We start from the raw sequence: 26,420 nt of genomic DNA on the forward strand, positions 1-26,420 counted from the left end.
TTAAATAAAAAATTCCAGCAATAAGCTTGTGTGATTGTATATCTAAATGTATGTGCGCATAAATGGATTCTGTATGAATGTGCTTTCATGTTCATTTCTATGCAACCTCTGCGCTGTAGCAGGAGCTTGACCTCCCACAGACACCCCCCCTCCAACCCCTCCTGCTAGAAGTCTGCAAGAAAACATAAGGTTGCGCTGCACAAACCACTTTTTATTGATTCTCACACAAAAAACGTGCAGATTCGCGCCTGCTGCATTCACGAATGAACAATTTACTGTTGATCTCTCACTCACAGTCGGTTTGCACAGGAAGAGGAGTTTTCGCGTTGCCAGTCCGGACTGACTCGGTGGTTCGGTGTCACCCACAGAGGACGCTGTGGTCTCACGTGGACAGGAGAGTCCCTTCCTCCGCAGACGGCCCAGCAGCTCGGCGGATCACCATCCGTGTCCCCGATCTTCGCAGGAGCAGGGATCCATGTGTTTCCTCCCCGATCGCAAAACTTGTCTTTCGACTCAGCCGGACAATCAGGTATTTAAATGAAATCTCCTTCATTTGGATTTCTTTTACGCGTCTGGATTTTGAAAGCAAGCAAACAAACAATAAATAAATAAATAATGATAAATAAAAACAAATTGTCTGTCGGAGCTGGGGGAGCAGGTGAGTACTGGCAGACGGAGACCACGAATCATTTCTGAGCAGCTTTAACATGACATGATGCTTCTTTGTGGTTAAACAACAACCGACGGTGAACTGTGGACTGACTAACCGATTAACCAACAGAGGAAAAACACGTTTGTGTATTTGTTCGAGATGGTTTGCAGCGTGGGGAATCGCTGTGAAAATGACACTGACGTGTGAAGCAGGAGTGAGGGAGCAGTCTGTTTTTTGGTGCCAACATGGATATATATAATAGATATATTATCATCTCTGTGATGGATGCTAAATTACCAGGAGAAGTCATTCAGTATCAGCGGGTGTCACGCAGTTCCATGGCTGACATGTTTATTTGAACTATAAAGTCAAAGTAATAAATGAGGATAGAGTAAAAACCCAATGCCATTTATGGAAGCTAAATTGTGGAACATAATGTGAAAATTAAGGAACGTGTAATTAACCTTTAAACTTCCAACTGGAGTTGACATCAAATGACACGGGGCTTGCAGGTAACAGAGAAATATGGTGAATGTTTGGAGGAGCCAAACAAAAGTCCTGACTTTAGGAACAGACGCATTATCAAAAGTGTGCAAATACTGGATTGTGAAATCCATTTTTCTTTTTTATTCTTCACTGTGCAGTGTTTTTGTTCAGAGCTTTTATAAAACACAGAGAGAATCTTTATCTTCTGTGTTCACTGTAAACTGAAACTAACTGTTATTGATTCGCAAAATTGCAATGATGATACAAAAATAATAAACCAGTGTGTTATCTCAGTCATCTATAACCTAAGCCATTAATCTTCGGTCCAGTCGTCATGAGGTTCACTTACATTTGTCTTAGTTGAACTGATGCTTCTGACTACAAATACAAGTAAAAAACAAACAAACAAAAGCTAAAAAAGAACCCCCCCCCCAAAAAAACCTTACCTTTGTTGCAGAATTTGAATGAATTTGTTTGAAAAGCAGTTTTAGTGATACCATGTTCAGCACTTCCACCTCTGTACATTTCGTGTCTCCCACTAGGCCAGTGTTGTAAATAATGGTGAATTTTATTATTAATAAATCTAAGAATCACCTTTTTTACTGATCAGCTCAGAGCTATGTTGTTTAGAGTATCTTATTATGATTTAAGGATATTTGATGGTGTAAACATCGAATGCAAATTTTGATTAACTGTTTAACAGACCTCTGAAAGGAATCGAGGCGTTTTTTGTGTGTGACTTTTTGGCGCTGACATTGATCATGTTGCCTGGTTACACCACGGTCACTGGTGCAGACTTGAGTGTAGTTTAATCTCGTGAGAGCTTTGCCCTCCCCTTGCTCCCTCTATCCCTCGACTCAAATTCCACGCTCGGCCTCTGGGGAGCTCGCCTGTGCGTCACTGCTCCGGTCACAAAGACTTTCTGAAATGCTTCCAATCAACACAGAGAACCTGCTGCCTTTAGACTCGAGCCCTGTTAGTCCACAGCAGTATGTGAAAAATGGAGGGCTGCTTTGACACACGTCAGAGCTCTCTCAGCCTCTTCACTGCAGCATGTCACCGTAACGAAGGTGTTACACAATCAGTCAGTATGAGTGGATATGTCACATATTAATGGGCTGCATACACCAAGCTTTAACCGTTTGTTGGAAAGGAGGCTTCTGTAAAGGTTTTTGATGGCTTCTCATCACGGGCAATTTTCCATTTTTAAAAACTGTTAAAATGGTAACTCCCTACAGTAAGTTACAATTCATCAGTCCAACAGTGATGCTGCTTTAGCCTGTGCCTTCACTCTATCTGCCATGTGAGTTGAGGTGACTCATCTGTCTACACTTCTGCTAAATGGATAGTGCTTTTATCATCTTATCAAGCAGTCATGGAAGTCACGCTCACCCATTACTGTTTTCCTACCACACATACATATACACACAAAATTGATGCGATTACATGTGCTTATTTTTAACATGAACGCTTTTGAGACTTTCTCATGTGTTTTTTAAAAAGGTATAAATACAATTCTGCCTTTTACTGGGGTGGTACCAAATAGTTTAGCGTTGCCTTGGGGAGCTAGAGTCTCCTAAAAGTCAAAGTTATGTGACTGTAACCTAACTTTGATCAGCACGTGTGCCATAAGCGTTACATCACCGTAACCCTTCCTGTCCCCTTGGCAGGTTGTACTTTTAGCTTCTGGGTCATTGTCCCTGTGGAGTGACGCACACTTCTTGTGTGACAGCCACCTTGCCACTGGCCAGTGTCACCATGTATATGATATCATTGACACTGTGGGACCTGCCATATCTCTGCAGCAGAACATTTATAGACCTGTGATTTGTAGCTCAACTGACAGAATTACACAAAGCAATTCCAGGTCTCTGTGGTGCATCTGTGCAGCATCAGAGAATTGAGTCTCATAATAAACTCACTCACATTAAATTTAATTAGCCTTCCCTTATGCCCTCCCTCCATGCAGATGGTGCCTGTTGGTCAAGTATGCACTGATTTGTAATTGTTAGATTTGGTTGCACTATGGAGGTCCCGTAGTGCATCATGAATTTATATTCGCTGAACAAAGGTGACTGCATCACTAAACAGTAAATACATGTATATTAAAATGTACCTTTTTTCCCTGTTCACTCAGATGGTAGGCTCAAATTAAGATTGTTGAAAACAGGCTAAACGGGCTCTCCGTGGTTTTTAAAACAGCAAACACATTCATCTGTTTCTCTGAAGTCGGGTCGTGGGGACAGCAAATACTCCAAATTTAAATATTTGCTATAAGTGAGAAGAAATCCCACCATTTACTTTTCAAAATTTAATCTTAATTTCAATGGCAGACATTGGTGTGCTTAATTTACAGGTTCTGTGTAAAACTTTGTATTTAGCTCATATTCTTTATTTTTTGGGTAATCAGTTTCAATGGGCTACATCATTTTTTTGCTGACAATACAGCATCTCCTATCTACACCGATACTGCAGCACAGTAAATTACAACAGAAGAAGAGGTTGCTGAGTAACTGGCACACAGCTTGCAAAATCTCTTTGGTTTAAGCAATGCAGAGTGACAGGCCTGTCGGCGGCTGCTGTTTTAAAAGATAAATAGTTATTCCTAGTTTCCCATGTCAGTTTGTTGTATCTCTGTGTCATGTAACCTCAGCTGAGTTTCCCTGAACACATTTAACACAATCAAATCCAATGCTGTTGTTTCAATCCCAAACTTTAATTTCCCTGACTGGTTAAATTATTACTATATTAAGTGAAAACACTATATATAAAGCATTTTACCAGTTGACACTTTTTTTCCTCGCCCTGTATTTCAGAAAATCAGAATTTTTCCTGATTCATTTTTTAAAAATAAAAACAATAATTTATGTCCTAAATAAGTACATATTTTTCAGGATTTGGATGAATTGTTGAGACCTGTTGACAGTATGTCTTGCAATCTGCTTTTCACAAACAGCAAAAGTATTTGCTGTAATGTCTAGCAGGCCTCTTCAACTGGTGAAGAGGCGAACAGGCGAAGCTTACTCCTCAAAAATGCAATATGATAGAATAGGGCAATTTTAAATCGTTCTTAATTCTCAAATTCATTCACAAAAAGCCCAAACTGGGAACAGGCCGCACCTGGGCCCTTAGCTTTCAAGCGAGCTATAAAAAGAGCATGAATAGCTCTAATGGCGAGAGCTAAAACACATGGAGAGTTCTCACGCCAGTGACTGGCCATCTAACTGGTTTCACTGGAATGTGGTAATGAATGCAAATTGAGCGGAGGCTTAAGTATCTCCATACACAACCGACTTGGCCTGCCAGCACAACATTTCCCCTATGTTGTTGAGGAGGAAGCTGCTGCCAGTGGGCTGGCATTCATCTCTCTGTGGGAGCTGTTGGTTGAAATATTAATCAGCAATATTTGATATTTACACAAATCTGTCTATGTTCGTTGAGGTGAACATATTTATCTGAAAAATGATGTTTTTCTCACACTTGGAACCTTTCCACCTTCTGTAAATCTCTCTCTCTCCAGTCTTGGAAAGTCATTTGATTTGGTGTTATGGCAATTTAATATATGTTTCCTCTGCTTTCTTCCCAGATTCATGCTGGTTTTAACGGCTCCTTGAGATCCTCTCCCACACAGGTCAGTCTCTCGGTTATAGATTGTTTACTTTATGGGTCAGTTGTTGCCACCAGTTGGCACCACCAGTCCACAGCCTCTGCTGTAATTTAAAGAAAGATTGAATGACAAACATTTCTTCCCCAGTCCATCTATTACTAATCGCACCCAGTCCCTTTAGTTTTTCATGTCACCCATCACACCATTACTTGGCTGTGATGTGCTGCCCTCTGGTGATACAAACAGTCTACCATGCTGTGGTAGATTACAGCTGTTGATGTTGCTGCCAAATTCAATATGCTGGCAGGTAAATTACCCACCAACCTATTGAAAGATTTTATGCCTTCTGTCACCATCTGACACGCCATTCTTGTGAACACAATATTTCAGTTTAGTCTTCAGGAAACTTAACACAAATGGTCACTTCAAATATCAGCTAATGCGCCAAAGTCAAAGGTCACAAAATATGCTTTTGGTCATAGCTCATGAATTTAAACTCAAAACAATTGAACACAAATGTCTCCTGGGGTAAAATGGCAATGTGATGACATATACAAGTGGCCCAAGTCCAACTTTCCTGTGACATCATAATGTTCTGCAAAAACAATTATGGACATTCAACAATGTAACTCAGGAAGGGGGATCATTTTTTACAATTAGGTTGGTTGGTAGATACATAAAGCCATGTTCCAGGAACTGCTCCATGTGTCCTGTGGTATCAAGGGGAATGCCACAGACTTTACATTGTTTAGGCCTATTATTCCTCTATAAAGCTTTAACAATATGGTAATTAATGAAACTGTCAGGGATTTAACAGATACTGTTTGAAGAGCTTGGCCCATATCAGGGACTACAGTCTCCAGACCTGCATCACTTTACATGAATCCACCCATTTCAGATTGCAGGAAGCTGATTGTTCTTAAAAAGGCCAAGCTGTCACCTGGCCGTGCAAAGGAATTTGAAATATTGAAGTAAATAATTTTATCCCCAACAGTGAAAAGGACCTACTGTAACCTACTCCTCTTCTACTCCCTGTTAAATTCTATCATCAGCAGATGATAGCCTTGCATTTTTAAATCTCTGTTTTTATCAGATATCTGTATTTTTTCACTGTGTTGCTCATGCATATTCTGTCCCTCCAGAATTTCCTTTTTAGTGTGATTTGAACATAACTAATAGGTTTCATCTCAAAACTGTAGTCCGGATTCTGTGTCTGGGGAAACAGGAACAGAGATTAGCTCGCTTACTTTAAATTAGGAGGCATTTCAGCCCAAAACTAGGAGTGTGGAGTTTATCACACCATTACACACTTGAATGAATAGGAGAGATTATTGCAGTTCCCACGAACCTTTTAATGTAGGATTGCTACTCAAAAAGTGACTTGTGACAAAATCTCTTAATGTATTTGAACTCAACTCTCGATGAGGAAGTAAAATATTTAGTCCACACGAGGGCAGTATTAGGCTGTCTATTTTCTCTCTAACTCAGCATTAAGAAAAACTCACTACTCGCTATTTGATACGACTATAACATGCAAACATGTTCCTTTTGTGTTTTATATTCAGATTTTCTTGCGCCACTTGTTTTTAATTCACCTTGGCTGATCAATGCAGAGCATTAAAGGATTATATTCTACACACGCATGAGTACAATGTAATAGAAGTGAAACTTCTTCTTAGGGGAGAAATGAGGCAAGGGCGGATTTACAGGAAAAAAAAAAACTTGCGCATGCGGTACAAGGTACTTGCAGTGAAATTGCAGTGAAGTTATTTCTTTAGGACAGTCCTTATATATAAATTATACTTTTGGCTGAATGCCAAGTGAATGCTAATACTGATGGTTGAAGCCTCAAAAATGTACATATGAGAGTGAAACAGTGACCTAGTTGACATGCAGGTGTTTAACAAAGGCTCCTTTTGCGTGCAGGTGTGTTACTAATTAGCTGCAGGGCCTTTGTCCATTGTGTACAGTTGGTGGCAACAGAAACTCGCTCTCTGTTAAAACTGATACCACTTTATGTTTGTAGAAGCTAAAAAAAATATTGGGATGATTCATTTTGCTTACATTTTAATCACCTGATTGTAGTAATCGTTACATAGCAACAAGGCTGTAGGTAGGATGTTTACTAAAGACACTACACCAGGGTGTATCTGTCAGGTTGAAGTTTGGGCTTGATGCAACTTGAGCTTCTCTGTGTCAGGGTGTGTGTTTAAACATGTAGGAGGCGGTTTACACATTTACTGCATTATTGTTGCATCCCCAGGAGATCCCAGATCTCTTCAGGCATGTCCTTCATCCTGTTTCATAAGCAGCTGCTCATATATGGGCATCTTCCTACTGCGCTGCACTACGTCTACTTCCTGAACAACCAGCCCCCTCCTTCCAAATCATTCTCTCACCCCCAAGTCTCCATCACACACACATACACACTCCTACACATGTTGGTTAGTTATGGGCAGAGGCGGGAGTGCCCGTTCCCTGTGCAGGAAGTACTGTGGTTAATACTCATTTGATCACCAGTCGTGATTGTTTGCATTCATGCCCAGCAAACCCGGCGCTGCTTGTGTATTTCGCTTTTTTTGGGGGGGGGGGCGGGGGCTGCAGGTTCCATCTGTAACCATATGTTAAAACAGATGGAAATCACTCATATCTGCATGTGAAGCTGTTTATTTCTCTCATGTCACATAAGTTATGCTTGATTTTTTTTTTTTTTTTTTTTTGAAGCAAAGAGGAAAACAAAACAGTTATGCAAGAGACAGAGCTAATATATTCTTCTCATCCAACATCTTTGGAAGTTGGCTTCTTTTCTTGAGATCCACAATGCAATGTGGGTGGCATGTAGAAATGGACGATCAACTCCCACGTATATATCTTAAACTTATTTATTGACATGGACCTCTAACTCTGAAAATTCAAACCATGATCAGTATGCACTGGGTGGCCCTTAAGTGCCCCGGATGAATGTGAATACCACTTGAGATTAGCTGTCCTATCTGCACAGCTATAATGTAGACACATGTTGGCTTTGAAGTAGGACTAACAGCCTCATTAACTTTTTGCCACAGGGCTCCGAAAGTATCACTTGTGTGCCACTGAGACTTCCTCAGCAGCTGAGCCCCAACCTTTTTTCTTGTTCACCTAAAAAAAATATCAACAATGCGAACCGCATACATTAGATTAATACTCTAAATGTTTTGTGGTTTATTTGCAGAGGAGCATTTCCCACGTGACGCTCCGTGGGAAGAAAACAGAATGTTCATCCCAGCCAACATGGAGCCTACTCAAAACCATTACCGTGAATGAATTATTAGTGGAGTTTCAGATGTGTAATTACCATGCCCCCCCTCTTTGTGACATATTATCAGCCTACCCGACAACTAGGTCACTGCAGATCCTGTTTCCACCGGTAGCCTTCTCACACAACTGCCTGCCAGGTGCTCTTTTCACCTCTGTCTGTGAGGGGGATTGCAGGCAAGGTTATGTGTATGTTGTTTTTAACCACACTAGCGTCATGTCTCGTTGCATGGAATTGTCAGCAGGTCTGCCGGTCCACTACTTTCGTCCAGACCGACAACCGCATTGTTTTTTCAACATCCACTAGATGTATTTGCACAATTTTTGAAATTAGGCTTTTAATTAGCTAGCTAATGATCTTTTGTGAACATTGGCAACACGCTTAGGTGAGCTCAAAGCACTGCTTTGTTGTAAGTATAATCTCACATATTTGGCTGTTAATTGCAATTTTACATGCTTTCATTTGTTATCCTACAAAGTGCCTCTGCATTACAAGAGAATGTCTTCTCTTAAAAAGCCGGTAATCATAATCACAGGGTGCTGACATTAAACAGTGCACACAGCTTTCCTTATCTGTCCCTGTGCTCCGGTGTCCACTTTGAGACACTCTTGTGCCACGTGTCTTCGAGCCACCCTGATCTTTGCTGCAGGAGCTGTCCGGGGAATGTTGGCATCCATTTAACAAACATAAGGGTCTGGCAGTTGAGAGAGGAGGACCAAGCGGCAGTCAGGATGTCACCCTGCCCAAAAAGTCTGCCCAGCCGCTGGTCGCATGCCTGACATTCTTTTCTTCATGCTACACTTTCCCGGTCAGAGTTTTTTTTTTTTTTTCTTTTTCCCCTAACATTTACCTCCACCAGACAGTGGCAAAGGAAATATTTTCCAGTCCAGAAATAAGTTGCTTTTAACAGCTTTGCCTTGGAAGTATACACTCGGTGGTCTGTGCTGCTGTAAAAAATGCACCTTTGATTGATGTTCATTGGGGGGGAAACAGGGAGGTATGCTGCTCAGCATTGCAGCTGCGTTCCATTGGAGTTACACTGTTCTGAAAACAAACCGCTGCAACCGGCCTGCGCATACTTTCCCTGTGAGACCCTGGTCGGTGCTTTGAATGAATACGGCATTATAATGCCCTAAACTGCATGACTGAAGAAGTTTCAGTCATCAGTTGAACTTTCTGCACCAGAAAGAGCATGGATAACATATAATGTAGGTCATTGTTAACTGAGGTAAAGTAAAGCTTTGGTTGGGAAGACAAGTTCCTTAGTTTGGATAATAAGCAGGTTGACAGTACATTAAATTGCGGCCCTTTTAAGGAGCAGACTTGTTGGAGTCTTTATAACCTTATGCCATAATGGCATAAATGTTTTAACTCATGTAAATCCTTCACTGTCATCTGATAATGTGCATTCAAAAGTGTGTTTACATTTCATTGTCAAACCAAATTCTGGTTTGATTCTCAGCAGAAAATGTTATTGAGTTTTACTTCATTACTGTGGCATAGATTTTCTGCAAATTTCCTGGAACTGGATTGGTGTACTGTGCTAATTAGTCTGTACTATGCATTTCATGCTCCCTCTTAGAGATGACATTGCATTTCCTGGTTATTATAACTCTCACAACAGCATCAGTGTCACGTGTTAGTATTCATCTGCCACTTAACAGTGCATGCGTGGAAACGTGCATATTTGCATGACTTGGGACACAACAGGAGTCATACAGTCTTGGCCCTTGCGCGACAGTGTCACACCTGTGTCTGAACTGAACATACACTCAAGACTCTTGTTTTTGCTAGTTTTTCATTTTGCAAACATTGTGCGCAACAGCTGCAACTTTAAGAGGGAAAGGACTCTGAAGTTGTCTCCTCCTTTAAGTTTTATTACGGGATGAAAGGTCGTTGCCCTCACTGCTTGATAACTTTTGTTTTTATTTTTCTAAAAATGAAACTTGATTCGCAGAGTATTATTTTTATGACTCTTTTACAAGAAATTGCTATGATTGTTGTTTTATGTTCTTAATTAATTTAACACAATTTGGACGCAATGTATAAAACTGTGGAAACTGTAGGAGCCTCTTGTAGTGTGGAACCTGCAGAATTTTTTTTTTTTTTTTAAATCCCAACCTACAGCAGCCAAAGTTCTGTGCTCCACAACAAATTTCAAGACATCTTTTATTGTCTGAACCAAAACTTGACACCTCCTCGAAAACGTGTTTGATTTTTGGAGGAGCATTGTCACTTTTATTGGACAGATGATGAGGCAGATGGTAACTGAAGGGCATGGCAGTCTTCAGCATGTCGCTATTTGGAGCAAAGCAGAAATGGTAGCAATTCAGAGTAAACAGAAAAACTTGTGCAACAAAAAATGGACCAGACTCAGTGATTAACTCCCTTACAACAAACTTTGCCCTGCCTATGTGCCCTACAGACAATATCCAACTAGGACAGTGAGCAGTGATAGCTAACATGTCTTTGGGATCATCAGGTGGGAACCTCCTTTCACCGGTGTTTCGTCTAGTTTGGCCCACGACACCTCCAGGAGGCTAAACAGTGATCACTGGCGTCCCAGAGTCACCCCCCTAATGCCAGCCATCACCGCTCCTCACACAAAGACAACTATCTCAAGCAGCACTACTGTCAACTATTCTGACCTATCACCAACTGCACCAGTGAAAGCGGGGTGGGGATACAGACCCTGGTTCGGGTAGGGGAGAGAAATGGAAGAGGTGGAAAGAAAAGTAGTAATATGCTCACAATTACAAAGCTAGCATAGTTAACATGTTGATATTTAGCAAGTGTCTTAGTTTTGCATGTTAGCAGCTATCAGTGCCAGACACAAGGTGCAGCTGTGGTTGTTGTGTTGGTGTGAGCATGGTTGAAATGCATCATGTTTAATAAGCTCATCACCTGTTTATTATGCTACCCTCTTAATCTGTAACATGAACCTTTAGCTGTACTATGCATTTATGCTGATACGAAATACATGTCTAAAATGCACAGGTAAGAAGTATTTTCCATCTCGGCGAAAGAAATCTCCCTTTTATATCTTTTCATTGATGCTGTAACGATTTCTAAGGCAAAATGCATCAATTCAATTTTGCTCCCTTTTGGTCCACACGCGACTCCCAGGGAAAACAAAGTTGCAGCTTTTAATAATACACAATGAACTTTCCAATTAAATGCAGTGACCAACTATTGTGAAATTCATGCGTTCTCTGAATACACTGATCCTGAAACACATACGAAATGCATGTGCTCCCTCTGAAAACGTGCACTTTGTGCGTGCAGTGACCCCTGTGCAGAGCTGGATGAGGTGGATGTTTGAGATTCTTTCACTCTTAATAATACCTTCATCATTGCGCCGAATCTCACAACTCACTGTATATACAGATTCTGTAGTAATTAATGCTGGCGGCTAACAGATTACTAATGCATCAGGACTGAATGTTTGCAATCAGGTGGCTTCCAGAAAGGGTGATATCATGAGAAAAAGCTATAACCAGTTGTGGAGCCTCCCTTGAAGGACACTGTGGACATGGTGTCTGCCCTGGCAGCTCTCACGTTTGCAGCCTTCTCCTCTGCCTCCCCCATGGCTGCTCATTATGAGCTGTTTAGTGCTCACTCAGCTCTGGGCCACTCCAAAGTTCACAGGAAGAGAGAGAGGGAGGGGGGGGCGGGTCATTCCTGTTACTGAGGTCAGAAGCCTGTGTTTTTTTTCCACCCCCCCCCCCTTATTCTCTAGCACTCTCTCTGTCTTGTGTTCATCATGATAAGCAGTCAGGTGGCAGTAATGATGAACCCTCCCTATCACCCACTCCACCACACTCCTTCGGTGCTGGGCATGTGCTGATTAGGTCCACGTATATAACTACACACCACTGCTGTCATTTTCTAAATAACACACATACTGCTGACACAGTCAGTCGTATTCGCCATGGGATTTATTTGGGTTGTTTCTTTGCTCTGTTAAAATTTTGTGAAAGTTGAATTGGAGTTGCTATTTGTTAAAAATTTAAATGAAATACCCCTTGTGGCAAAACTGTGCAGTGCTATGCAGTAGCTGCTGTTGAATTTTGTCTGATTCCTCAGAACTCTTGTCTGCCTCCTCAGACCTCTCATCTGATTCCTCCGAACTCTATGCACTTTAATAATGGTCTAACATGATCATACTGTATTCTGTGTTTTATCTCTCCAGAGCCCTGAATGAATGGTAATCCGTTATTCTGCAGCTGCATGAAGTGCAAATAAAAAGTCAAGCAGGACGTGCATAGTAAACAGAGGTGATGGGGAAATTACTTCAATATAAACACACAAGAATTGGTCAGGAAATGTTATAGCTTCAGCATGCATGATGGGTGTGCTGGTGGGCGTCTGCTTGTTTAATATGTTGATCAGAAGCCTGGGAGGAAGAGTTACTGATGTTTGCCTTTTACCAATGTGGTGTGTAAAAAAAAAAAAAAAGTGTCGGAATTTTGGAGTGACATGTTTTAAGCTTTCCACGCCCTTCACACAGTCATTTGCATCCCACACTATTGGTTCTCATTTACGATGTGAAGAGAACATCAAACAAAATTTTCTGCATCTGGTTTGAGATTCCCACACAGTTAGAATGAACAGGCTGATTTTATGGATTTGGAAAAAAAAAGCTCTTATTTTTGTTGTGTCATGAATGACTGGGTGGTGTAAATGCCGTAATTGTGTAACAATAAGACCTGTGAGTTTGGTTGCTGGTGACATGTGAGAGCGTCAGGCTAAAGGTGGTGTGAGAGTGTGGGACTGTAAGTTTGCTGAATTCCTATCCAGTGAGCAGAGCATTGGTTTCTGTCTAGACAAAGCTCAGTTGTCGGGGAGACCCGCGCAGATCCAGGGTTGTCCCAGTCTCCAGGAAGTATTGGTGGGAGACAGCGGGCTCTCCCCCCCCCCTTTCTGCTAACTTCCCTCCGTGGGAGATTTTCAACGAATGCAGTGGTCTGCTCAGAGCAAAGTTGGGGTTTTTTTTCTTGTTGGTTGTGGGAGTTTTTCTCCCATGTCAGGGAGGAGACAGTTTGTGCAGTAATATCGATGGCATAAAAATCTCACTGCTTTCATGTCTCCCACTCGGCAGGAAATAGCAGCCAGGCACACCTTGCACACAGAGCATTCATAGAGACACACACACGCACACAGGCACACACACACACACACACACACAGAGTTTCACACACTAACTGTATCCCATCCATCAAATGTGTGACTTTTTAACTTCTCACACGAAACCACAAAAGCAGCTCTGAATGTCTGTGCCCATGGAGCCAATCTGTGTGGCTCTATTGTGTTCGAGTGAGCAAGATAAGACAAAGACAGTCAGCATGACGACTCACAGCGTCGGATCAGGGAGCAGACAGGGTGGACTAAAGGGTTCATTAACTGTTACACTCAGCTGTGCCTTGAGGGCTCTTACATGGAGTTGTGTGCTCTCTTCCACTACTGAAGCAGCTTCTTGTTTTCTGAGGATTTGTAGTGATAACAGCAGGGTTATTAGATGTCTCAGAGAAAATAAGGAGATGTGGAAAAGGACAAAAATAACTATGTTGCAAACTGTATGTCTTACCCATACTTGCTGGATTCTGTAAAAGGGGAAAATCCTTAACCCCAGACTGCAGGATTTTGTGTGCGCGAACATCACTTTGAAGTCAAGTTTAGGTCCATTATTAGTGTCTTGAAGCAGGAACTTAAAATTAAAAGAAGTAGATAGCAAATCCAGTAGTTTATAACTATTCCATTCATTGTAACAAGATTTTTACTGCGAGTATTTTAGCGTGCAGAGTAGAAAGGGATTCTTTGTTTCAAAATCTCTTATATATCATAATCCGCCTATGTGCCATTTGCCAGAACTTCAAATATTATCTTTATAGTTCCTCTTTTTGTCCCTATAATTACATTCAGCTGAGGCACAGCATTCATTTAAAAAAAGTAGTCGCTTTGCATCTCTTAAAGTAACAACTAAATGTCAAATAACATCATACAGTCAACCTCATAATGTAATTGAGGTCAATCAGGGGATCAACAAAGACTGCTGGAGTCGTCAGAAGGATTCATCTTCTGGGGAACAAGAACATACAAATGAAATGCAATGCCACTGTAATACATGCAATGTGACAAAAAGTGGCGTTCTGGTACACAGAGCCATAAGTCTTTCAAATGTTGTAAAATAACAAAATTGCAGAAGGCTCTGCAAGAGAGCTGCACCAAAGCTGTTTTATTGGACTTTATTGGACACACTCCGCATGCAACACGTTAGCAGGAGATGAGATCCCCCCCACCCATATTCATATGTATCAATATTAGCAGCTCTGGGCACACTGCACTCCATTCGACTTTCCAGATTCAATTTCAGACGCAGCAAAGCAGATACTCTGTGTCAGATTTTAGTTTTTCGGGGAGAGTCAATTCAAAGCAACAGCTCCCAGCTCTCAAAAATGCCAAAAAACATGACATGCAAGCAAAGAGAGCAGCACCTGGTTCAGGGTTGTTTGAGCCACTTGTCTTCTTTGACTTTCAACAATCACCAAAACTTCAAAGAGAGCCGTAATCCATGTATGTTACTCACTGTACCACTCCACAGGTTGTTGTATGAATGGCAATAGCTGAACTTGTATCGCAGGCAATCAGAAGCACTTTACTCACAGCTTTGAACTTTCAAACGGCTGTGACTGTGGGCTGTGCAGCCAGACATGCATACACTGATACACAGTCAAAGGAACCAGTTTTTCTGCACATGGGGCCCAGGTGGGCGGAAAGGACTGGATGACAGAAACTTGAGTTATCCTAAAGCTGACCCTCACCCTCAGCAAAGCTGTTCCCTGCCGTTGCAGAGCTCAAGGGGAAAAGTGCACATTGTGGAACTGAGAGACAAACTCGCAGCCCGTGACTCAGGGTCTTGAAACCCTCATTGCCTGTTTCAATCAGCAGCGTAAACATTGGATCCTTCTGTCTTTCTTTTCATCTTTGCTTTCTTCCACACTAAGTTTTTTTGGCCAGCATCCATGACACCTTGGATTCTGTCATCATCAAAGTGTTGGATCATGTTCTTTCATAGATGGAAATTTTATGGCTTTAGTCAGACAGTTTGTCTGAACAGAATGCAGAAGAGACACTGTGTGTTTGTTTCTCTTTGGGAGGCCTCTGTCTCTTTCCTCTGCACGCCTGACTGGACAGTCTGGCTCCCAGATAGCATCAGGCTGTCTGAGATTAACACTCATGAGGGCGCAGTTAAACTTGCTCTTCTAGACTCCTGTCCCGGAGCCTCTGTTCTACACAATGCTTAAACTGCAGTTGCGAGTGTGGCACAATGCTGATAGCTCGACTGCATTGTCACTGTGCCCTCTCACATGTGCCTAAGCCTAAGGGCTTATTGTAGAGACGGAAACAGATCCTGGCCCGGGAGCAGACTTGGGAGCCTGCTGCTGTTGTTGCCAGGCAGTTTAGCAGTGTTACAGGCTGATAATGGAGCTGCTCAGTGTCCCACGGCCTGGCACTTTTGGAACCGGACAGCTGATAAGTAATCTTTCAGACTGCAGCTCTCAGCCCGCCTTCTGCTTATCAGACACTGAACAACACCTCAGTCATCAGTCAAGAGGATGCTTATTATGTTTGCTTGTTTCACAGTTAATGTCATAAACAGAGAGGATGTTTGTCTTTATTGGTGTGGAGATATGTCACTGTCATTGAAGACAGCTCTTCGCAGCTATATGGCTTTTAATGTTACTGACAGTTTGTTTAGATTCACGTCCATTTACATTCACACACTTGCACACTTAAGTTGTTGCCACTGTTTATGTTGGAAATATGAAAAGTAGCAACATGAGGCTTCAGTAATCTAACTTAGCCAAATCATGCCATAGTCTTTTTGTTATACAATTATTAACTTTTTTCCCCCAGCTCAGCAAAGGCAAAAAAAAAAGAAAAAAGAAAAAAAAGGAGAAATTTCAATATATAGCCACAGATTTTTCAAATCCAGACTACTGAAGCCTCATATTAACTTCAACCATAACTTAAAGTGGATGAAATCTGCTTCATGCTGAAATGTAGGAAGAGAACTCTCACATTAGACAATCTGGATGCTATTTGATGGCGACTGTGAATAGCAATAACATACGACAATTTTTGTACATCATTATAAATTGAAGGCCATCTTGTGATGTTTAGAAAAATTACATCTCATCATCTCTCATGCATTAAAAATCTTTGGGGTTTTTTTTTTTCTTCCCAGGGAAGAGATCTAAGCACTTAGTCGTTACATACCACAGGGCAAAACATGGTGTCGTTAACTCTGCAGGACCTCTGTGTTGGCACTGTGTGAGCCAACCTGTATAAAGCTTTGGAGCCACATCAAAGAAATCTCTTTGCTGTCAGACTTCAAATATATATTTTTTGTCAATGCTTCCATAGTGCCGCATGTTACAGCTACCACCCATAAGTACACATGTTGGAGGCAGACAGGAACACCTCAGTTCAAAGTTTTGCTCACATTCTTTTGGCTAAAAGGACTTTAAAGGTTCAGTCCACATACAGGAATAACACACCCCACAATGACAAATTGCCCAGCTTATTTGTGTTTGCACTATTGGAGCGAGGTCTCTTTTTGCTCATTTGTTTGACAGAGGTCTCAATTCAGAAATAGGATTATATAGGCAATTAGGCAATGTCTTAAATTATACATCTTCAGTGACTTTCTTATGGAAAAACAGTTTTTTGTATGTTACACATGGCTGAAGGCTAAGAGTTAAATACAGAGAACAGTGTTCACCCTTATTGTAGGTTTGGTCATTTACTAAAAATTTACTAGTCAAGCTACTTATGTGGTAAATATGAACATCTAAGAGGTGGTTAGTTTGAGTTTCAAAAGGCATTTCATCACTCAGATGTAATGTTTTCATCAATGAGCTGAGACGCTGATAGTTAGTTCCTATAACTTTGTCTTGTTGCTGAACTAATGGGGTCGAAGCTTCAGATTTAGCTCTCAGACAGGATTGTGGTATCACCAATACTCTTTTATGATATTTAGTTATATTTTAATAGACAACACTGGGATTTTTAATGTTCTGTAAATTGAAAATAATAGTGTTACAGAAAAGTCACATTGCTGAAGTGCATTAACTCAAGATGTTGTCTGTAAGACTGTTGCAGACCCAGCAGGATTACTGGAAAAGTTGCCCACCACACAGCCATAGAGAGCGGATTTCTGGAAATTCAGCACATTTTAGGTGAGCTGCACAGCGGAGTCTGTGTGCCCACATTCAGGAAATAAACCAGTCTCGATGCAAGTGTGTGTTCTAAACTCATTCACCTCTTCCAGACTAACTTCTGCAGATGCTTTCCCACAATCCCTTCTTTTGTGGCTTCTGGTAGAACATTTCTCTGCTGCCTTACTTCTGTGCAACTATTTTACTTATCTGTCTTAACTCTGCATTGCTATAGTCATCACAGCTATGTAGTATATGTATAGTAGACTATAAGCTAGTAACAAGCTTTTGCCCAGCTGCTAAACAAGTGACTGGCTTTGCTTACATTGCATTAGGGATACACCTAGAGTCAAATTTAATTGCCAGAGTAAACGCAAGGAGGAAAAAAATTAAGGCGAATTAAGCCCAAGTTCGATTGAATAAAACATTTTTTGCTAGCGTGTGCTGACATCCATCTATGCCACTTTTAGGACATAAGCACAAACACAGGCGTGACAATAGTGCCCTAAAACAGAAAACGCAGAGCCTAGATAATGTATTTTACAACCAGTTACGCCTCTTGTGCCTCCTGCCAATCCAAAGAGCTCTGTAGTGGCTGCTGGCGTCATAGTTTGTCCCTGCATATGCCAAGGACTGAACTCCAGCCCTCCTGTGACGCAACTCTCCCTTTTTATGTATCCACTCATGCTTGGCCAGTGCAGCCGAGGGCTTAAAAATGACAGCCGTGTTGATAACAGAGACACGCCATTAAGAGCTAAATTCAGTTGACCAGTCAGTGCAAAGGTAACAAAAACAAAACAAAACAGAATGCTTACGCAGATTGTACCGTAGCCTGTCACTGTAAGGAATTGCTTGTGGTTTCAATCTGATCATGAATTCCATAAGAAAACGTAATAATTTTCTGCTCTCCTTTCTGTTGCCTTGGCACCTGGCCTGTGTTTGTAGCGTCTATTTTTAGTCTCCGCCTCAAATGTAATCACTTACAGTTGGGGGAGGCCGGTGATGGTGCTTCCTGTGGAGGAAGCGGAAGGGAGTGGGTGGGTGAATTAGAGGGATGCAAGGCCTTGTCTCTCGTCTGTTGTCAGTTCTGTAGTTTCATCACCCTTCTACATCAGCGTGTCTCCCCTCCTCTGTAATATCCTGCATCAGAACACAGCGCAAACAATTCCCGCTCATCGTGTCAAACATTGTTTTTGGCATTCCCATCGGAACAAGAGCTGCCATTGTTACAGGCAGAAAGATACGCTGTGAAATTTTCCATATTGCTCTTCAGCACATGTATTGCTTTCTGCGATAAACTTCAAAATATGGAGTCCTGTTCTTGCTGAGAAGATGTTCCCCTTTCTTTACTATTCTAAGAAATTATTTGTGCAGAACGGAAAGAGAAAATTTCTCTCAAAGGGCTGCTTCTCCTGTTTGCTCTGTCCTGCAGTTGGCCACAGTGAAAGACAAACTGCAACTATGCAGCTTCTCCTTCGAGTAATTCAGAGAGTGACGTAATGACCTGGTTAAAGTAAACCATTATATCCTGGAAGTGGGAATTATGAAACAGGAGTCCGTTAGGTTGGGCCACAGTTCTTACGCACATTGAAGCAATTCCAGATTATGTCAACTGTCACTTCTGAGAAGTTGCAGCCTGGAGGCATCACACATTTCTTAGTAAAGACAGTAAATAATTTCTGCCATTCATACAAAGCTGCTTGTGTGTTCAACTCTGCAGCAACCAAAAGTGCAACTTTGATCATTCCTGTATTTTGTGCATTCTTGTTGATTGCACAGCATTGCTGTTGATTTGTTCAGCAGATTATCTAGAAAAATTTTATCAGTTGTAATATCTCAACATCTACTGGACAAACATAATATGGTAATTTGCAAATATTTGAATGCTAAAATATTAACCAAGGATTTGATAATGGTAAATGCATTTGTATCGTATTCCTATTGAGCACAAAAGGTCATAGATATTTGCGTTTCATTGAAGTACAGTCTAATGTAGCTGCTTGCATGGCTACAACTTTGTTGTTGTATGTTGGCCTGCATGGGAATGTAACATGGAAAAGTCCAAAAGCTTTTGATGAATTTGTAACTGCCTGGATCACTGAGTTTACACCCATGCTGGGCAGAACAGGCAGGCTTTGGTACATGAGCTAAATGGGAGAAACATCAAATAAAAATCTACCTTGTTTTATGATAAAAAAACAAACAAACAAACAAACAAACAAACAAAAAAACACCCTCTGTAATTCTTTTTGCACCTGACCTTTAATCACCCAGAACAAGCTTGTTGCCATGTGGCATGTGAATTAATTATTTTGTAGCTGTAATAGTCCTTGTGCAAATGCCAACTCTATATCTTCATTAACGAATGTGTGTGTAGTAAGTGCATTTTCTTCCCTACACAGATTTAAGAGTAAGCTTCCAGAAACTACAATATCATCAAAAATGCCGAGCTCCAGCAGCATAGCTCAGGCCAGGCGGACGGTGCAGCAGCTGAGGATAGAGGCGAGCATCAAGAGGATAAAGGTGCGTTTGCAATGATAATCCTTCAACCAGGTTGCTGTACTTCTGCATCATGTAGGTCAAGGTAGATCAGTGTGTGGATTGATTTCTTTGCAGGTGTCCAAGGCTTCATCTGACTTAATGCGTTATTGTGGGGAACATGCCAAAAATGACCCACTGCTCATGGGTATCCCCGCGTCAGAAAACCCTTTCAAGGACAAGAAACCTTGTACTGTTTTGTAGGGAAATTCTGCTGAATTCATTGCTGATTTTCATTTTGAAGCTGATTGTAATACTGTTCACAACCTGCCTTAAGGCCAGTGTAAAATTTCCCTTTTTCACATACCTGCTGAAGTTTGATAAGGAATATATTTCTCTCTGCCTTTTAGCCAGATATCAATTACACCAAAGAATAGACGGACACCCGGCCTTGGATCAAAGCTTTAGCTCAAGCTAATTTGGTCAAAATATGAGTAAAGTACGTTGGCTTAGTGGTGACTTCTCCTCTGTGATGCTATCTGACAAGATCTAGAAGACCACAGACCTCAGCCTGAAAGGAACAGTGCCATTGAGGGAGTTCCTGACTCTCTAATTATCACAGCGTGCATAAACAAGCTCAGCCATTGGTCCAATCACAGTCAGGCTTTTCGGCTTTCAGCTTTCACCACTGACTTTCATCAGCCTTAGTTCAGGAAACAGTTGTAGTTTCTGTGCTACTGATAATGAGAGCCCCCGAGATAATGATGTCCTCTCATTCACCGGGTAAACTGTGTTGTCTGTCACACTAGAATATATGGAAGTGGCTGAAGCCCACTGTCAGTGTTCCTTGAAACAAATTTTGCTATTTAGTGAAAAAGTTGAGCCTAAATTTAGCCATTCAATAGTTTACAACTCTGTCTTACTACCGGGAGCACAATCAAATTTGTTCCGGTTTATTAATAAACACTTCAGAAAAAGACAATTCAGTTGAAACTTCTATTCGATTTTCACGTTTAAGAAGCTACATTCTGGTAAATACATCTTAGTTACACAACATAGTTCCGATGACCACAACCGCCGATTTCAGCTGAATTATGATACGTTTAAAAGCCATGCGTAAATTTCCCATCAAAAGAGTTCTGCTCTTTTCAAATTGTGCTTAGTCGTTAAAACGCGGGAAAAAAATAATCAGCTATTTTTGCGGAAGAAATATACGAAAGACCAATCTGTGCCAGTCTTTCAGTGTCACAGTCAGATTTCTGGTCTCCCACGACCAGCTTTTTTTTCTTCTTTTCCAGCAGTTTGTGTTTCACATAGAGCTGGGGCTTATTGCTGCATTCAGGCACTTTGAGCACTGAAAAACACTAGATGACTGTTAAACTCTTGAGTTTGAAACATATTTGCAGTTGCTCTAAATCTTTCTTTGACTTAACTACGCATTTGCGAGACCAACATCTGTAACATTGTGCAGTTGTAGCATTGTTATTTGTGTATTTGTGCTTGTGCATGTTGTAAGCAACTAATTTTGCGATTGTACCAGCCAGAGCCTTAATAATGAAGTTATCCTGCTTCAACCTCTTGACTACCTGTTAATCATAAGTGCTGTTGTTTAATACTGTGAAGAATCAAGATTCTTTAGTTGAAGGGTGTCTATCTTAGGTTTATTAACCATGTGCACGACATGCTATTTCAACATGTACTCATGCTAACTTGTTGTGTAAGAAATACCTTCTATGTCCGTAAATACATGGATATATCGCAATATGCGCTTGATTGTGACGTTGCAGGACTGCAGTCAAAACCTTATCTTAACATTTCTTTTTTCACAACGTGAATTCAACTTTTTGAATCAAAACTGAACGTGTGGCTTTTTTAATGATGTTTTTTGAGTATGAATTTGTTTTTACTAGACAAAGAGCTACAATGTTTGTGGTTTGTTGTACATGCCGAGGATCGTAACAACCTACTGTGTGTCATGTTCTGCAAATAAATCTTTAGGGAAAAAAAGTGCTTTGGGTTTTTTTTTTTTAAATACTACCTTTTATAGAGGTTCTTGATTTAAATTTTTTTATTTAGATTTTGTATTTTTTCATCCCTACTTGAAGTAGTCTTTGGAAGATGCCATTTTGATTTATGACGCCATATAGAGTTATGAACGTTGGCAGTTGCCTTGCCTCCATATAGCATTTAAGCATCTTTAAAGTCATTGTATTGGCTTTAAGGCCCTGAATGTGATTGTTTGGTTCACCCTCATAGACCTCACTGAACTTTATAGCTGCAGGACGCATCTGTTTCTGTTGTCAGAGCTCTATAAAACTTCTTTATACTATCTCCCTGGCACCATAGTACAGATATTTGTTCAAGAATTGAAGGTCACCATGTTGAAAAAAACAATCAAACAAAACAGCTGTCTACGGTATCGACGAAAGAGCACATAAACATTCTGATTTGCTCTAATTTCTCAGTAAATCTGTTTTTGTGCCCCCAAGCTGTGGCCAGTCTATTATGCAATAGTCCCTGCTCATCCTGGAAGCGCTTTCTCTGCTTTCAGTGTCTCCTCGGGTGTGATGTTACATGCACAACAAGGTCAGCTTCTATATGCTGGCCCACATTGAAGTAACTCTCACCCAAGTCAGTCGATAGATAGAACTGTCTTTGTCCAAGCTTCATTTTTCAGAGATTGTGTTACCTGTTGGTGCAGAAGGAAACGCTTAGCGATAAGCCAATAATCCAGTATCTCCAATATCTCACCTACTTTTAGTGGCCTCTCCCCATGTAATGGAAAAAACTGTGGTCAAGGGAAAAAAAAAAATGTGTTCCTGTTTTCAAGTTGGCTCTCAGGGGTCATTTTGCTGTAACCCTGCTGTCAAAGAGAGAGAGAAAAATCAAATATGACTAATTGTTTTGTATGTTTGTCTTATCTAGAAGTAGAGTCAGCGCTCGATACTAAAAATGTTACAGCTCTGCTAAATGGCCACTTCAAAAAAGAAAGCAGCAAACCAACAGTGTCGTTGGAGACTGGTGACTGGAGCCTATCCCTACATCCCTCTGTGGGGCTGAAGAGACTCCAGCCTCTGTTCAGTAGTGTGTTTATCTGCATGTTTTGGCGTGTGTGCACACTTTTTCACATTTGCCATCGGAACACTTTAGCTTCAGTCAATTTAACATGGCATGTCACACCCAGATTCCTCCCCTGTCTTCGAGTCAGTGACCCAGTTTAGTTCTGCCCATATGCCAACTCTCTGATAGCTTTTCCAGAGTACTTTGCTGTCTTCCTCACAGCGACATCTTTGCAGCAGGTCAACTTCTGTGTACACAGCCTGTTAACTACAAGTGCTACTATTGTCAGTTTGTCAGCGGTCAGGGGGGGAACGCCTCTATTCATGGGGCTATTTTTAGCCGCGGGGCTAAAGTACTGTACAACTCTAGCAATGGAGGCCTGAATAGCCCTGACTCATGCATCTATTGTCTCACGAGCCCCTGTGCTGGAGGCTTTGTCCCTCCCCATTCTACGCAAGCACCAATAAGTTCTGGTTTTCTCTTTTTGCAGCCTGAAATGGGTCTTCAGCATGGATTTTTCTCATCTTGCCTCTCTGCTATTTCTAATCCCCTCAGCAGTAAATTATGGCTACAATGGAAATTCTCTTCAATATAGCTTCAAAATGTGCAGGTACCATTTAATAAGAGTTCCTATGCAGGAGGAAAGCTGATTTTGTGATATCAATTTTACCCCAGAATTTATAACCACTTAAAGGTACCAATAACATTTCTGATTCAAGTACATAGGTCATCATTACACTGAAAAGAATTTGCTGTTGATCTAAGAGAGACACGCTTCCGAGAAACATGCTGCGTAAGTACGTCTTGTCTAGTGACATACCAGGCAAACATCCAAACCCTGTGGGGAAACATGTTGCTTCAGACGAGTTGGCTGCAGGCACGACAGGCTTGCACTATTCCTGAGGACACATGACTTCCTACAAACACGCTACACATACTATATCAGGAAATGAGTGAAACCAAAACCACCCAGAAGTGTTGATTGTTTGTTTTATTCAACTAATTCCAGTAACTATGAACAATAAATATAATTTATTAAATTAATAACACATAAAGGCATCAGTTAGTGGACAAATCTCAACATTGCATTGCCCGTGAGAATGATAACAAAATTGTGAAAAAGTTTCCCCTTTTTTTTTTCTTTTTTTTTTAATCAAAGTGGAAAGTCATAAATATGATTAAATAAATGTGTCATTAAAGAAATCCTTAGATATGGTCAAATTTTCATCAGGAATTTCACAAGCTGACTAGTCCACTCCATCCTTGTCCATCTCTTGGAGTCTTGTCAGCTGAGGCTCACTCGTTTCTCCAGTCCTGCCCTTGTGCTCTGCAACACATGTGCTTGTCCACTCACATGATTCAGTTTCCTGTAAAGACTTCTATCTTTGCAGAGAAAGGCGCAGTCATATCTTGGAAATCCTGGAAATGAGACTGCTGAGTCACTCCCCAGTGGACCTCGAGCTCACCCTGAACTGGTAAATTGTTGGAACGTTTCTTTTCCTTGTGCTTTTTTCCTGCCCCTCCTTTCGCTGTCTCTTGGGCACTTTCCAAAAGGAGTCCAACACAGACATGAACACAGGCCTTGTGAAGCTACTTTTCCCTCAATGCACACAATACATTTATATTCCAAACAGTTTCATCGGTCGGGCAGGTTGATGACAGGCACCCATTGATCCAGACAGCGACTGTCTCTGCAGAATCTGTTCACTTTGTTGAGCGCGGGATCCTTCCACAGTGACGACTGGGGATTCTGCATTAAGAGGGGACAAAGCAGTTACCATCTGTTGGCTTCTGAACATTGCAAAAAGTCGGTGATCATTCATCATCCTGATTTTGACACCGTTTGTTGTGCATATGACAAATGCATTATTGCTAAGTCTAGTGTGGCATCATTAACAGCAGAATGCCAATTTACTGTAGCGCAAAAGTGAGCAACACGCTGGAGCGCAATTGTAAACACATGCATAATGACACTTACAGTAACTAGAACACAATGCAGGTCCATGGGCTCCCCTCCAGGTTTCCCTCCACCAAGTATTTCTGCCAGACGCCTCATGTTGCTGACCCGCAGGATGTTGATGTCATTCTCACAGCAAAAAGCCTGGATTAAGGTGAAATGAATCTGGAGAGCCACATCCTCTTCATCGTCCGTGGCCAGCAGACATAACACCACATTGTCTGGATCCCTGGATGAAACAGAGGAAATCAGTTGTGAGTAAAGAAAAACAGCAACCACATTAGTCACCTCGCTTTTATTGTGCACACAGTCACCAAGAACTTACGCATTTAGTGACTTGGCTGCCTCATAGACTCCGACAGTAATGCAACCTTGAGGCAATGCGGTGCTCAGGACTTCCTCTAATGCTTTAGCCACCGATTCCATCCTGAGAAAGCACAAAAAAATGTTAAATTAAAGCAATTTTTGACGCGCTTATTGCAAAACATGCAGCATCATACGGCCAATTATTAAGTTTTTTTTAATGCCAGTAGAGTCAAATATATGAGATGATTAAATACTCGTATAACATTGCATGGGCAGCTTTAGCTGTCCGTAAAAATAAAACAAACATAATGTGCACCCAGCGTTAACGTTAGCTAAAAGTGCTAACTAGCATAAATCCAGTTTGACGTTAGCTGTACGTTGACATTTAACGGCCGGCAGCACGAGACCGACAACTTGTTACAACAAGTCCCAGATTGGACCTTTTCCACACAAACAGGAGAAAAGTTCACAGCAAAAAAAAAAAAAAACAAAACAAAACAAAAAACTGCAAACGCATTAAGTGATAATGATGATAATAATAATAATAAGGCGAACCTTTCTGAAGAATTGTCGCCACTGCTTTCTTCAAAAGTCATATTGCACATCCGGCGGTTTGTTGTACGACAATACTACGTGTTCTGCTCCGGCCAGCCGTGTTTTTGTGAGTCCTTGTGAGTCCGTGTGTGTGCGGAGATACTCAGACGATGTGATCTGCACCTTCCGTGCCTCAGAGACTAAACGTCTGCAGCCGCACGGCTCATTTGCATGAACCGGTTTCATTGGTCACACGGAACATTTCCACATTTCCCACAAGTCTTTGTGACTGCAGCGACATCCCGGGGCCGCGGACCGACAACGACACTTTACTGTGTTACTGCGTTGTGTTGCGCTGTGTTGTGAGTCACACTTTCACACTAAACGAATCATCATCACAGCGAGATCGGCGTGATAAATGCAAATTATACCAAATGTGCGTTATTCAAGAGAATGTAAGCCGCCTATGATAAGCTATATTATTATTATTATTATTACCAATTCATGTTAAAATACATTCAGATATGAACATGACGTTTTTCTTTGTAACTTCTCAACAATAAATATTTCTATCTTGCCATATATTGACAGGGTTGGGATTAAAATATGTATATTTATGTAACATGCGTCCAGAATATAAGCATATATACATAAACATATTACATATGATCATCTTGATAGTAAATCCCTGCTTTAGTGAAATTAAGAACATATTCGCGTTACAAAGAGTTAGAAGATGAGTTAGAAATATAATATGTAGAAGTGCTACTTTATATATGATACACAAGTGAGTTTGATTAGTTTTATGGCCGTATAAGGTGTCA

The 26,420-nt window shown here is 41.1% G+C and overlaps 2 protein-coding genes across 5 annotated transcripts; one reads left to right on the forward strand and one right to left on the reverse strand.

The window, feature by feature from the left end:
* Positions 1-400: 400 nt before the first annotated feature.
* On the forward strand, positions 401-21,727 carry gng12b (guanine nucleotide binding protein (G protein), gamma 12b). 3 transcript variants are annotated; one of them, XM_029500100.1, is made up of 4 exons: positions 401-529; positions 4,725-4,769; positions 19,664-19,784; positions 19,878-21,727. In XM_029500100.1, exons 3-4 carry the CDS (start codon positions 19,704-19,706, stop codon positions 20,001-20,003), a joined length of 207 nt encoding a protein of 68 aa, XP_029355960.1. In that variant the 5' UTR covers positions 401-529; positions 4,725-4,769; positions 19,664-19,703; the 3' UTR covers positions 20,004-21,727. The 3 variants fall into 3 exon arrangements, with proteins under 3 accessions (XP_029355960.1, XP_029355962.1, XP_029355961.1); XM_029500102.1 differs by lacking the exons at positions 401-529; positions 4,725-4,769 and adding an exon at positions 14,024-14,043 and having other exon boundaries at positions 19,721-19,784; XM_029500101.1 differs by lacking the exons at positions 401-529; positions 4,725-4,769 and adding an exon at positions 17,210-17,282.
* A 2,154-nt stretch (positions 21,728-23,881) lies between these two features.
* Positions 23,882-25,789, reverse strand: gadd45ab (growth arrest and DNA-damage-inducible, alpha, b). 2 transcript variants are annotated; one of them, XM_029499794.1, is made up of 4 exons: positions 25,618-25,789; positions 25,082-25,183; positions 24,778-24,985; positions 23,882-24,549 (listed from the first exon to the last, which is right to left on the reverse strand). In XM_029499794.1, exons 1-4 carry the CDS (start codon positions 25,665-25,667, stop codon positions 24,436-24,438), a joined length of 474 nt encoding a protein of 157 aa, XP_029355654.1. In that variant the 5' UTR covers positions 25,668-25,789; the 3' UTR covers positions 23,882-24,435. The 2 variants fall into 2 exon arrangements, with proteins under 2 accessions (XP_029355654.1, XP_029355655.1); XM_029499795.1 differs by lacking the exon at positions 25,082-25,183.
* Positions 25,790-26,420: the final 631 nt, after the last annotated feature.

This window comes from Echeneis naucrates, chromosome 4, assembly GCF_900963305.1.
Source record: "Echeneis naucrates chromosome 4, fEcheNa1.1, whole genome shotgun sequence".
Taxonomy (NCBI): domain Eukaryota; kingdom Metazoa; phylum Chordata; class Actinopteri; order Carangiformes; family Echeneidae; genus Echeneis; species Echeneis naucrates.